The sequence below is a fragment of the Manis javanica genome, chromosome 14 (genome assembly GCF_040802235.1).
Source record: "Manis javanica isolate MJ-LG chromosome 14, MJ_LKY, whole genome shotgun sequence".
NCBI lineage: Eukaryota > Metazoa > Chordata > Mammalia > Pholidota > Manidae > Manis > Manis javanica.
In genome coordinates this window covers 80,436,723-80,449,543 of record NC_133169.1, presented here as the reverse complement: position 1 = coordinate 80,449,543, position 12,821 = coordinate 80,436,723, and the positions used below count along the sequence as shown (strand labels likewise).

Sequence of the window (12,821 nt, the reverse complement as noted above, 5' to 3'; positions counted from 1 at the left end):
TCTATCATGAGATTTTGGAGTGCTACACCTTGCACCCCTCCCGACTCCTGGTTGAGTTCCAACAGTACAGATCCGGTCAAATTCGTTGTCTCACTGTATGCACATGCCAGCCTAGACATCTCCCTCCTCATTCCAATGGCAAGTCCAGGAGACGGTGGGCTGGATGCAGCCACAATCGCAGCATCGTCCGGATCCCTGTGGAGGCTTTTTGATGATCATCCCCCGGCACAAGTCCTCCAGAGAGTGCTGATGCCGGAAGCTCCTCCTCATATGGTATCTTAGTTCATTTTCTGGGTATCCAAGCTAGGCCTTATCTTCTGCATAGAAACAAACAGACCCTTTGCCCACACTTTGACATGCCCTCTATACCACTGTGCAGAACTCATTGGAGGTCAGCACACAGTAACTGCTTTTTTTTTTTTTTATTAAGAGAAAGGAATATTATCAGAAAAGAGTACCTCCATAGCTGATCATCTGACACCCTTTAAGTGATCAACATTAAGGATATTTAAAGCATGCGTTGATCTTTGATTTACCAATAGTTTTATCCTATCAAGGAGTAATCCCCCTTTTCTTTCTTTCTTTCTTTTTTTAAATTTTTAATCTACACTTACATGAAGAATACTATGTTTGCTATGCTCTCCCCCATATCAGGTCCCCCCTAACAACCACATTATGGTTACTGTCCATCAGCTTTGCAAAATGTTGTAGAGTCACTACTTGTCCTCTCTGTGTTGTGCAGCCCACCCTCCCCTTTCTCCCTCCCCACCATGCATGCTAATCTTAATACTCCCCTTCTTCTCCCCCCCCCCCTTATCCCTCCCTGCCCACCCATCCTCCTCAGTTCCTTTCCCTTTGGTACCTGTTAGTCCATTTTTGGGTTCTGTAATTCCACTGCTGTTTTGTTCCTTCAGTTTTTCCTTTGTTCCTATACTCCTCAGATGAGTGAAATCATTTGGTATTTCTCTTTCTCCGCTTGGCTTATTTCACTGAGCATAATACTCTCCAGCTCCATCCATGTTGCTGCAAATGGTTGGATTTTTCCACTTCTTATGGCTGAGTAGTATTCCATTGTGTATATGTACCACATCTTCTTTATCCATTCATTTACCGATGGACATTTAGGTTGCTTCCAATTCTTGGCTATTGTGAATAGTGCTGCGATAAACATAGGGGTGCATCTGTCTTTCTCAAACTTGATTGCTGCGTTCTTAGTGTAAATTCCTAGGAGTGGAATTCCTGGGTCAAATGGTTGGTCTGTTTTGAGCATTATGATGAACCTCCATACTGCTTTCCACAATGGTTGAACTAATTTACATTCCCACCAGCAGTGTAGGAGGGTTCCCCTTTCTCCACAGCCTCGCCAACATTTGTTGTTGTTTGTCTTTTGGATGGCAGCTATCCTTACTGGTGTGAGGTGATACCTCATTGTAGTTTTAATTTGCATTTCTCTGATAATTAGCGATGTGGACCATCTTTTCATGTGCCTGTTGGCCATCTGGATTTCTTCTTTACAGAACTGTTCAGTTCCTCTGCCCATTTTTTAATTGGGTTATTTGTTTTTTGTTTGTTGAGGCGTGTGAGCTCTTTATATATTCTGGACGTCAAGCCTTTATCGGATCTGTCATTTTCAAATATATTCTCCCATACTGTAGGGTTCCTTTTTGTTCTATTGATGGTGTCGTTCGCTGTACAGAAGCTTTTCAGCTTAATGTAGTCCCACTTGCTTATTTTTGCTGTTGTTTTCCTTGCCCAGGGAGATATGTTCAAAAGAGATCACTCATGTTTATGTCTAAGAGGTTTTTGTCTATGTTTTTTTCCAAGAGTTTAATGGTTTCATGACTTACATTCAGGTCTTTGATCTATTTTGAGTTTACCTTTGTATATGGGGTTAGACAATGGTCCAGTTTCATTCTCCTACATGTAGCTGTCCAGTTTTGCCAGCACCATCTGTTGAAGAGACTGTCATTTTGCCATTGTATGTCCATGGCTCCTTTATCAAATATTAATTGACCACATATGTTTGGGTTAATTTCTGGGGTCTCTAATCTGTTCCACTGGTCTGTGGCTCTGTTCTTGTGCCAGTACCAAATTGTCTTGATTACTATGGCTTTGTAGTAGAGCTTGAAGTTGGGGAGTGAGGTCCCCCCTACTTTATTCTTCTTTTTCAGGATTGCTTTGGCTATTCGGGGTCTTTGGTGTTTCCATATGAATTTTTGAATTATTTGTTCCAATTTATTGAAGAATGTTGCTGGTAATTTGAGAGGGATTGCATCAAATCTGTATATTGCTTTGGGCAGGATGGCCATTTTCACGATATTAATTCTTCCTAGCCATGAGCATGGGATGAGTTTCCATTTATTAGTGTCCCCTTTAATTTCTCTTAAGAGTGACTTGTAGTTTTCAGAGTATAAGTCTTTCACTTCTTTGATTAGGTTTATTCCTAGGTATTTTATTCTTTTTGATGCAATGGTGAATGGAATTGTTTTCCTGATTTCTCTTTCTATTGATTCGTTGTTAGTGTATAGGAAAGCTACAGATTTCTGTATGTTAATTTTGTATCCTGCAACTTTGCTGTATTCCGATATCAGTTCTAGTAGTTTTGGAGTGGAGTCTTTAGGGTTTTTTATGTACAGTATCATATCATCTGCAAACAGTGACAGTTTAACTTCTTCTTTACCAATCTGGATTCCTTGTATTTCTTTGTTTTGTCTGATTGCCATGGCTAGGACCTCCAGTACTATGTTAAATAACAGTGGGGAGAGTGGGCATCCCTGTCTGGTTCCCGATCTCAGAGGAAATGCTTTCAGCTTCTCGCTGTTCAGTATAATGCTGGCTGTGGGTTTATCATATATGGCCTTTATTATGTTGAGGTACTTGCCCTCTATTCCCATTTTGCTGAGAGTTTTTATCATGAATGGATGTTGAATTTTGTCAAATGCTTTTTCAGCATCTATGGAGATGATCATGTGGTTTTTGTCTTTCTTTTTGTTGATGTGGTGGATGATGTTGATGGATTTTCGAATGTTGTACCATCCTTGCATCCCTGGGATGAACCCCACTTGGTCATGGTGTATGATCCTTTTGATATACTGTTGAATTCTGTTTGCTAATATTTTATTGAGTATTTTTGCATCTACATTCATCAGGGATATTGGTCTGTAATTTTCTTTTTTGGTGGGGTCTTTGCCTGGTTTTGGTATTAGGGTGATGTTGGCCTCATAGAATGAGTTTGGGAGTATTCCCTCTTCTTCTATTTTGTGGAACACTTTAAGGAGAATGGGTATTATGTCTTCTCTGTGTGTCTGATAAAATTCCGAGGTAAATCCGTCCGGCCCCGGGGTTTTGTTCTTGGGTAGTTTTTTGATTACTGTTTCAATTTCTTTGCTCGTAATTGGTTTGTTTAACTTTTGTGTTTCTTCCTTGGTCAGTCTTGGGAGGTTGTATTTTTCTAGGAAGTTGTCCATTTCTTCTAGGTGTTCCAGCTTGTTGGCATATAGGTTTTCATAGTAGTCTTTAATAATTCTTTGTATTTCTGTGGAGTCTGTCGTGATTTTTCCATTCTCATTTCTGATTATGTTGATTTGTGTTGACTCTCTTTTTCTCTTAATAAGTTGGGCTAGAGGCTTATCTATTTTGTTTATTTTCTCAAAGAACCAGCTCTTGGTTTCGTTGATTTTTGCTATTGTTTTATTCTTCTCAATTTTGTTTATTTCTTCTCTGATCTTTATTATGTCCCTCCTTCTGCTGACTTTAGGCCTCATTTGTTCTTCTTTTTCCAGTTTTAATAATTGTGATGTTAGACTATTCATTTGGGATTGTTCTTCCTTCATCAAGTGTGCCTGGATTGCTATATACTTTCCTCTTAAGACTGCTTTCGCTGCATCCCACAGAAGTTGGGGCTTAGTGTTGTTGTTGTCATTTGTTTCTATATATTCCTTGATCTCTATTTTGATTTGTTCATTGATCCATTGATTATTTAGTAGCATGTTGTTAAGCCTCCATGTGTTTGTGAGCCTTTTTGTTTTCTTTGTAGAATTTATTTCTACTTTCATACCTTTGTGGTCTGAAAAATTGGTTGGTAGAATTTCAATATTTTGGAATTTACTGAGGCTCTTTTTGTGAGCTAGTATGTGATCTATTCTGGAGAATGTTCCATGTGCACTTGAGAAGAATGTATATCCTGTTGCTTTTGGATGTAGAGTTCTATAGATGTCTGTTAGGTCCATCTGTTCTAGTGTCTTGTTCAGTGCCTGTGTGTCTTTACTTATTTTCTGCCCGGTGGATCTATCCTTTGGGGTGAGTGGTGTGTTGAAGTCTCCTACAATGAATGCATTGCAGTCTATTTCCCTCTTTAGTTCTGTTAGTATTTGCTTCACATATGCTGGTCCTCCTGTATTGGGTGCATATATATTTAGAATGGTTATATCCTCTTGTTGGACTGAGCCCTTTATCATTATGTAGTATCCTTCTTTATCTCTTGTTACTTTCTTTGTTTTGAACTCTATTTTGTCTGATATTAGTACTGCAACCCCTGCTTTCTTCTCACTGTTGTTTGCCTGAAATATGTTTTTCCATCCCTTGACTTTTAGTCTATGCTTATCTTTGGGTTTAAGGTGAGTTTCTTGTAAGCAGCATATAGATGGGTCTTGCTTTTTTATCCATTCTATTACTCTATGTCTTTTGATTGGTGCATTAAGTCCATTTACATTTAGGGTGACTATTGAGAGATATGTACTTATTGCCATTGCAGGCTTTAGATTTGTGGTTACCAAAGGTTCAAGGTTAGCTTCTTTCGTATCTTACTGCCTAACTTTGCTCGCTTATTGAGCTGTTATATACACTGTCTGGAGATTCTTTTCTTCTTTCCCTTCTTATTCCTCCTCCTCCATTCTTCATATGTTGTGTGTTTTGTTCTGTGCTCTTTTTAGGGGTGCTCCCATCTAGAGCAGTCCCTGTAGGATGCCCTGTAGAGGTGGTTTGTGGGAAGCAAATTCCCTCAGCGTTTGCTTGTCTGGGAATTGTTTAATCCCGCCATCATATTTAAATGATAGTCGTGCTGGATACAGTATCCTTGGTTCAAGGCCCTTCTGTTTCATTGCATTAAGTATATCATGCCATTCTCTTCTGGCCTGTAGGGTTTCTGTCGAGAAGTCTGATGTTAGCCTGATGGGTTTTCCTTTATAGGTGACCTTTTTCTCTCTAGCTGCCTTTAAAACTCTTTCCTTGTCTTTGATCCTTGCCATTTTAATTACTATGTGTCTTGGTGTTGTCCTCCTTGGATCCTTTCTGTTTTGAGTTCTGTGTAATTCCATGGTCTGTTCGATTATTTCCTCCCCCAGTTTGGGGAAGTTTTCAGCAATTATTTCTTCAAAGACACTTTCTATCCCTTTTCCTCTTTCTTCTTCTTCTGGTATCCCTGTAATACGAGTATTATTCCTTTTGTATTGGTCACATATTTCTCTTAGCGTTGTTTCATTCCTGGAGATCCTTTTATTTCTCTCTATGTCAGCTTCTATACGTTCCTGTTCTCTGGCTTCTATTCCTTCAATGGCCTCTTGCATCTTATACATTCTGCTTATAAATCCTTCCAGGGATTGTTTCACTTCTGTGATCTCCTTCCTGACCTCTGTGATCTCCTTCCGGACTTCATCCCACTGCTGTTGCATTTTTCTCTGCATCTCATCCCACTGCTCTTGCATTTTTCTCTGCATCTCATCCCATTGCTCTTGCATTTTTCTCTGCATCTCTGTCAGCATGTTCATGATTTTTATTTTGAATTCTTTTTCAGGAGGACTAGTTAGGTCTGTCTTCCTCTCAGGTGTTGTCTCTGTGATCTTTGTCTGCCTGTAGTTTTGCCTTTTCTTGGTGATAGAGATAGTTTGCAGAGCTGGTACAAGTGACCGCTGGAAGAGCTTCCCTTCTTGTTGGTTTGTGGCCTTTTCCTGGGAGAATAGCGACCTCTAGTGGCTTGTGCTGGGCAGCTGTGCGCAGACCGGGCTTCTCCTTCCTGCCCAGTTGCTTTGGGGTTTATCTCCGCTGTTGCTGTGGGCTTGGCCTGGCTGGGGCTGTTCCTCCAAAATGGTGGAGCCTCGTTGGAGGGGGAGCGGCCGGGGGGCTATTTATCTCCGTAAGGGGCCTCTGTGCTCCCTGCTGCCCAGGGGGTTAGAGTGCCCAGAGATCCCCAGATTCCCTGCCTCTGGTCTAAGTGACCTGTCCTGCCCCTTTAAGACTTCCAAAAAGCACTCTCCAAACCAAAACAACAACAGCAACAGTGAGAGTGAACAGAAAGAAAAAAAAAGGAAAAAACACGGGATCTTTTTTTTTTTTTTTTGTCCTCACGTGCCGGTCCCAGGCACCCGCTCACTGGTCCTGCTGCCCTGTCTCCCTAGCACCAGGGTCCCTGTCCTTTCAAGGCTTCCAAAAAGCACCCACCCACCGGTCCCGCAGGGAAGGAACGCTCGATATTCTTTGTCCTCAGGCACTGGTCCCAGGCACCCGCTCACCAGTCCCGCCGCCCTGCCTCCCTAGCACCGGGGTCCCTGTCCCTTTAAGGCTTCCAAAAAGCACTCGCCAAAAAGAGAGAAAAAAAGGGGACAAACGCGCGATTTCCTCCGTCCTCAGGTGCCGGTCTCAGGCACCTGCCCACCGGTCCCACAGGGGAAAACACGCAATATTCTTTGTCCTCAGGCTCTGGTCCCAGGCACCCGCTCACCAGTCCCGCCGCCCTGCCTCCCTAGCACCGGGGTCCCTGTCCCTTTTAGGCTTCCAAAAAGCACTCGCAAAAAAGAGAAAAAAAAAGGGGGGGGAAAAACGCGCTGTTTCCTTTGTCCTCAAGTGCCGGTCTCGGGCACTCGCCCCCGGTCCCGCAGGGAAAAACGTGGGATATTCTTTGTCCTCAGGTGCCGATCCCAGGCACCCGTTTACCAGTCCCGCCACCCTGCCTCCCTAGCACCGGGGTCCCTGTCCCTTTAAGGCTTCCAAAAAGCGCTCGCCAAAAAGAGAAAAAGAAATGGGGAAAAACGCGCGATTTCCTCCGTCCTCAGGCGCCAGTCTCAGGCACCCACTCGCCGGTCCCGCAGGGAGAAACGCGGGATATTCTTTGTCCTCAGGCGCCCGTCCCAGGCACCTGCTCACCGGTCCCGCCACCCTGCCTCCCTAGCAACGGGGGCCCGTCCCTTTAAGGCTTCCAAAAACCTCTCGCCAAAAAAAAACCGCTCCGGTTTCTTTCCACCCGCCGGGAGCCGGGGGGAGGGGCGCTCGGGTTCCGCTGGGCCGGGGCTTGTATCTTACTCCCTTCGCAAGGCGCTGGGTTCTTGCAGGTGTGGATGTGGTCTGGATGTTGTCCTGTGTCCTGTGGTCTCTATTTTAGGAAGATTTTTCTTTGTTATATTTTCATAGCTCTATGTGTTTTTGGGAGATTTCCACTGCTCTACTCACGCCGCCATCCTGGCTCCGCCCCCCTCTATGCTGCCTTTTTAAAGGCTTATCTCAAAGCCTGCTTCTTTCTTGATTCTTCCTAGCACCTAGCATAGAGCTTTGCACACAGCAGCCACTCATTGATCGAATTGGTTGAATTAAAAATGCTGTCTTTTTCTCCATTTCTATCTCTGTATCTTAGCTGTTTCTGTTTTTAGCACAAAGACAAGGCACAGTTGACTACGTCTTGTTTTTTCCATATTCCTATTTAGATGGAAGCCTGGATCTTTGTGGCTTTGTGCTTGTATGGTGGAGTTCTCAGGGATTTTTGCAATTTGAGTGGCTGTGTTGGCTTTGCCGCTGAATCTCCTCACTCTGCAGTTACCTGATAATCCAGCTCCCTGACTTCTGTTGTCTTAATGTTGGTGCATTGATTGGCACAGCAAGGAGTGTTAGATGTTTTCACCCCCACCTATGGTCTTTTTGTCTAGTGGATTCCTTGTTTTTTTGCCATCTAGTAAGGTTTTGAATGGGAGAATTGGATTATGGCTGTGTACCACATTCTGGGGGTGCAAAGAGTAAATATGCTACTTCCTTTAAAGAGCTCATATTCAGTACAGGCACTGTATTTCTTAGATGCTTTCTGCCTTTCCCCAGTTCTGTTGGTGTCTCGCAGTGGTCCCCATCTCCCCGTCTAGTGCCCTGACTTTGATCCTGAGTCAGGCTCAGTGTAGAAGTAAAGTTTATGTAAAAAGGCAGAATGTCTTAGTGGCTTTTCCATCTTTTGGGATCAAGTTCAAAGGTATTGTACAGTTTGGGAGAATATATTTGTAAACGACTTATCCGACAAGGGGTTAACATCCAAAATATATAAAGTACTTACATGCCTCAACACCCAAAAAACAAATAACTTGATTACAAAATGGGTGGAGGATCTGAACAGACACTTCTCCAAAGAAGAAATTCAGATGGCACTAGAAATTCAACAGGCACATAAAAAGATGCTCCATATTGCTAATTATCAGGGAAATGCAAATTAAAACCACAATGAGATATCACCTCACACCAGTTAGGATGGCCAACATTGAAAAGACAAGGAACAACAAATGCTGGCAAGGATGTGGAGAAAGGGGAGCCCTCCTACACTGCTGGTGGGAATGTAAATTAGTTCAACCGTTGTGGAAAGCAGTATATAGGTTCCTCAAAAAACTGTAGTAGAAATAACATTTAACCCAGAAATTGCACTCCTAGGAAATTACCCAAAGAAAACAAGATCCCAGATTAAAAAAGACATGCACCCCTATGTTTATTGTAGCACTGTTTACAGTAACCAAGATGTGGGAGCAACCTAAGTGTTTTTCAGTAGATGATGTGGTAATATATACAATGGAATATTATTCGGCCATAAGAAGAAAACAAATCCTATCATTTGCAACAACATGGATGGAGCTAGAGGGTATTAATGAAATAATCCAGGTGGAGAAAGACAAGTACCAAATGATTTCCCTCATTTGTGGAGTATAACAATGAAGCAAAACTGAAGGTACAAAACAGCAGCAGACTCTCAGACTCCAAGAAGGGACTAGTGGTTACCACAGGGGAGGGGTGGGGGAGGCTATGTGGGGGGGGGAGGGAGGGAGAAGGGGTTCAAGGGGTATTATGATTGGCACACGTGTGTGTGTGTCACAGGGAAGACAGTGTAGTACAGAGAAGACAAGTAGTGACTCTGTGGCATCTTACTACGCTGATGGACAGTGACTACAATGCCATGTGTGGGGGGAATCGATAATAATGGGTGAATATAGTAACCAAAATGTTTTTCATGTGAAGTCTTCATAAGAGTGATATCAATGACACCATAATTAAAAAAAAAATAGAAGATTGAAAAAAAAAAGGTCATATGCTGGGGGTCCTCAAGGGTATGTTGAGTTTCACTGATTTGCTAGGAGAATTCGCAAGACTCAACATGTAACTATATTCACAGCTAAGATTACAGTGAAGGGATGCAAAATGAAAACAGTGGGAAAAGTTACATGGATGATGTCTGGGGGAAATTAGGTGTAAGCTTCCAAGAGTCCCCTTTTAGTGGGGACAGACCAGATGCACTTAATTTTTTCAGCAACAAGTTGTGAGAACACATGTGAAACATGGGGATGTTTTGCCTGAGGCTAGGAATCTACGGTTTCTTTTGTGGTCAGTCACGACACCCTATTTTAGTACCCCATTTCTAGCATTTTTCAAAATTTCAAAGTCCCTAGTGGAAAATAGGTATTCAACATAAACTGCATTGTACAAACAGTTTAGGCACAGAGAGCCACTGTTAACATTTAGGGAGATGCCAGGGAAGGGCCGGCCTTGCCATCAGGCCCTGTGAGCCTCCAGCCTTGGTGGGAACTGTTTTCTGCACAGTCACTGCTCCAGCTGCTGTACCACGGTATATCTGATGGCTGTGTGAATAAATAGACCCTGGCTGTATTTTGCTTTATTTGTAAATTGATTACTGGTAAAACGTAAATTTTGTTGTTTTGGAAAAGCAATAATAGGCCTAGTGTTCAAAATAAAATGTGTAGAAAGGGTGTATGGGAAACTTCAGCACCCTATGCTACCTAGTTAAATAGTTTTTTCTTTCCACAAGTTACCAGTTACGCCACTTAGTTATAGAACTGTACAGAGGTTTTATGTACTCAAGCAAACATGTATAGGTCCTTCTTAACATTCATTATGCTTTTAATGAATTTTGGACAGTTTATGTTACATTTGTTCCGTAGCAGTAAAGAAGTATTTCATTCCTTTTAGCAGCTGCAGAGTATTTCAGTTCATGCATGTGCTGTATTCTGTTTAACCAGTCTCTTTTTGTTGGGCTTCCAGGGTGTTTTTTTTTTTAATTGTAAAGAATGCCAAAATAAGTACATTTAAACAAATAATTTTGCTGTTATAAGTTTGTAGGATTATAGACTGAATTCTTGGAAATGCAGTGCTAGAACAAGATATATATATTTGTAATTTTCAGTTATTGTTTAATTGCCCTTTAAAGAATTTGTACTAATTTATACTTATACTGATAATGTATTGGAGGGTTTGTTTGACCACAGCCTCACCAACGTAGCTTATTTCGTCTGTTGGCTAATTCTAATAGGTGAGTAATGGTATCAAAGTGTTATGTGATTTTAATATTTTATTCTTTAGGGGAAGTTAAACATTTTAAAATTTAAGAGCCATTTTGAATTGCCCTTTCTGTGAAATGTACCTATCTGTTGCTCATTTTAAGTTTATGGTTTTCGTGTTGATTTGCAGTTCTGCATAGGTTAGCCGTTTGCCTTGTTATGCTGTGAGTTGCAAATTTTTTTCCCATTTGGGCATTAGAATTTTTTTATGAGTCAAATATGTTAATATCCTTGCCCTGCTTTTTACTTCTGGGGTTTGTTTTATATTTCGAAAATGCTTTCCCACTCTGTAAATATGTCCTTTCATTCGGGTACTGATGACTTTTTAGAATATATTTAAATCCTGTATTTGAAACGTCTTGGTGTGAGGTGTGCAGTAGGGATACGGCATTCTTTTTTCTGGATGGCTATCCATCCATTTGTCCTCTCACTGTGCTCATTATTCTAACCTCCCCTACTGATTGGAGATACTTCCTTGATCATATACAGAATAAGTCACGGTAGGTATTTGAGGGCGTTTCTGGATTTACTGTTTTTTTTTTGGCAGGTGAATTTTAAATGAGTAAGCTCCATAATAGAGTAAACCATTAACTTTTTTCGTAGGTTCCTTGTTTTTACACTGATGCAGAAAGACGTTCAGTGATGGATGCAACACAGATTGCTGGTCTCAATTGCCTGCGATTAATGAATGAAACTACTGCAGGTAAGAGAGACTTAATTACAATTTTTGACCTGTTTAGTCTTCAAGGTTGTGAAGTCTTAAAACCTTAGGGTTTTTTGTTATTTTGCTTGGAGCACTTACCACCCATGTATCATAATATTTTTGGATAGTTTGTCACATAAGAATTCATTGTACCAGTACTTTTTCTGTATCTTCTTGACACTTTCTTTGGTATTTACTCAATGCTTGTTTGGAAGGGAAGACATTTACCGTGTATTTGGAGCAATGTTTTGGTTTAAGGATTGACCTTATTTCTCCACCTTGTGGACTGGTCGGATCAGAGGAATGGGTGTAAAGCAAAATCCCAGGGATAGGATATGTGAGAATGTTGAGATTGGCACAAGGGCAGAAGAAATCTGGAAAAAGTGAAGGAAGTGGTTTGGGGAAAATTGTTAAAGTTATTGGAACTGGAAATTGGAAGTGTTAAGGAAGTCTAAGTGGATGTCAGCATTTAAATCTGAAGTTAATGTTTTTCATGAATAAATTATGCAAAGCTTATAGAGAACCCAATTCTTTCTGAAATAGCATATGATGCAGTCCCATTCACTAGATATATGATCTGTTTTTTCCCTACTTAAGTGAATTTTTGTTGAATTATATTTTTTTCTTACATAGTTGCTCTTGCATATGGAATCTATAAGCAAGATCTTCCTGCCTTAGAAGAGAAACCAAGAAATGTGGTTTTCATAGACATGGGGCATTCTTCTTACCAAGTTTCTGTGTGTGCATTTAATAGAGGAAAACTTAAAGTAAGTGAATTCTTTCTAAAAGACTGTATTACAAGTGTATGATAATTAGGAATTTATGAGAGAGAATTTAAATAATTGGTTAAAGAATTTCATTTCACTAATAGAGACTTGCTATGAGCCATCTGAACTAGAAACTAGGTATTTAGGGGTGGGGTGGAGGTTGTAAGTCCCAAATAATTTATCAAGAGTTGGCATGGTGTGAAGCAAAGACCATAGACCTTGAGGAAAAGCTCTTAGGATTCCTGAGCTTCCTTTTTCTTATGTATAATGTAAAAAAAAATAATTAACTTGTTTATTAGGAGGATTCTTGGACATTGAGTCTCTTTTGTGTATTTTACACTGAGGATTGAGAGTTAGGATAAAGATACTGTCTTTTTGCTCATAAGGTTTTGATTGTTCTGGAAAAGGGTTGGAGGGATTAGAATTTGGATGGCCCAAAGAAACCAGATTAGAAGTAATATTCTCGATTTCTGGGAAGCTTAGAGCTCTGGAGAAAGCAGTTTTGTGCACAGAGAAGTCGAGCAGTTTCAGAGACCAGGAGCCAAGTGATGATCATAGTTGCAGTTGAATTTGCAGATATGAGCTAGTTCCACAGTGGGATATAAAATCAGTTCTCTAGCTAGGTGATTTCGTTTAGAACTAAGAACCAAGGATTTTTTTGAATTTTTGCTTTAACTATCTGAATTGTGTATCAAGGTTCTCGGTACCAAGGTCTAAATTGGCTTTCTCACTCTAGTTTGGGGATTGGTAGGAGGGACTCTGTATCCC

The 12,821-nt window shown here is 41.0% G+C and overlaps 1 protein-coding gene across 2 annotated transcripts in view; it reads left to right on the top strand.

Annotated features, from left to right (window-relative positions):
• Positions 1 to 12,821, top strand: part of HSPA4 (heat shock protein family A (Hsp70) member 4) — a 66,530-nt gene that overhangs the window by 23,368 nt on the left and 30,341 nt on the right. For both annotated transcript variants that reach the window (XM_037003553.2, XM_037003555.2), the window contains 2 exons: positions 11,187 to 11,286; positions 11,920 to 12,053. In XM_037003553.2, coding sequence (XP_036859448.1) covers positions 11,187 to 11,286; positions 11,920 to 12,053 — 234 coding nt within the window. The remainder of the gene's footprint in view (positions 1 to 11,186; positions 11,287 to 11,919; positions 12,054 to 12,821) is intronic.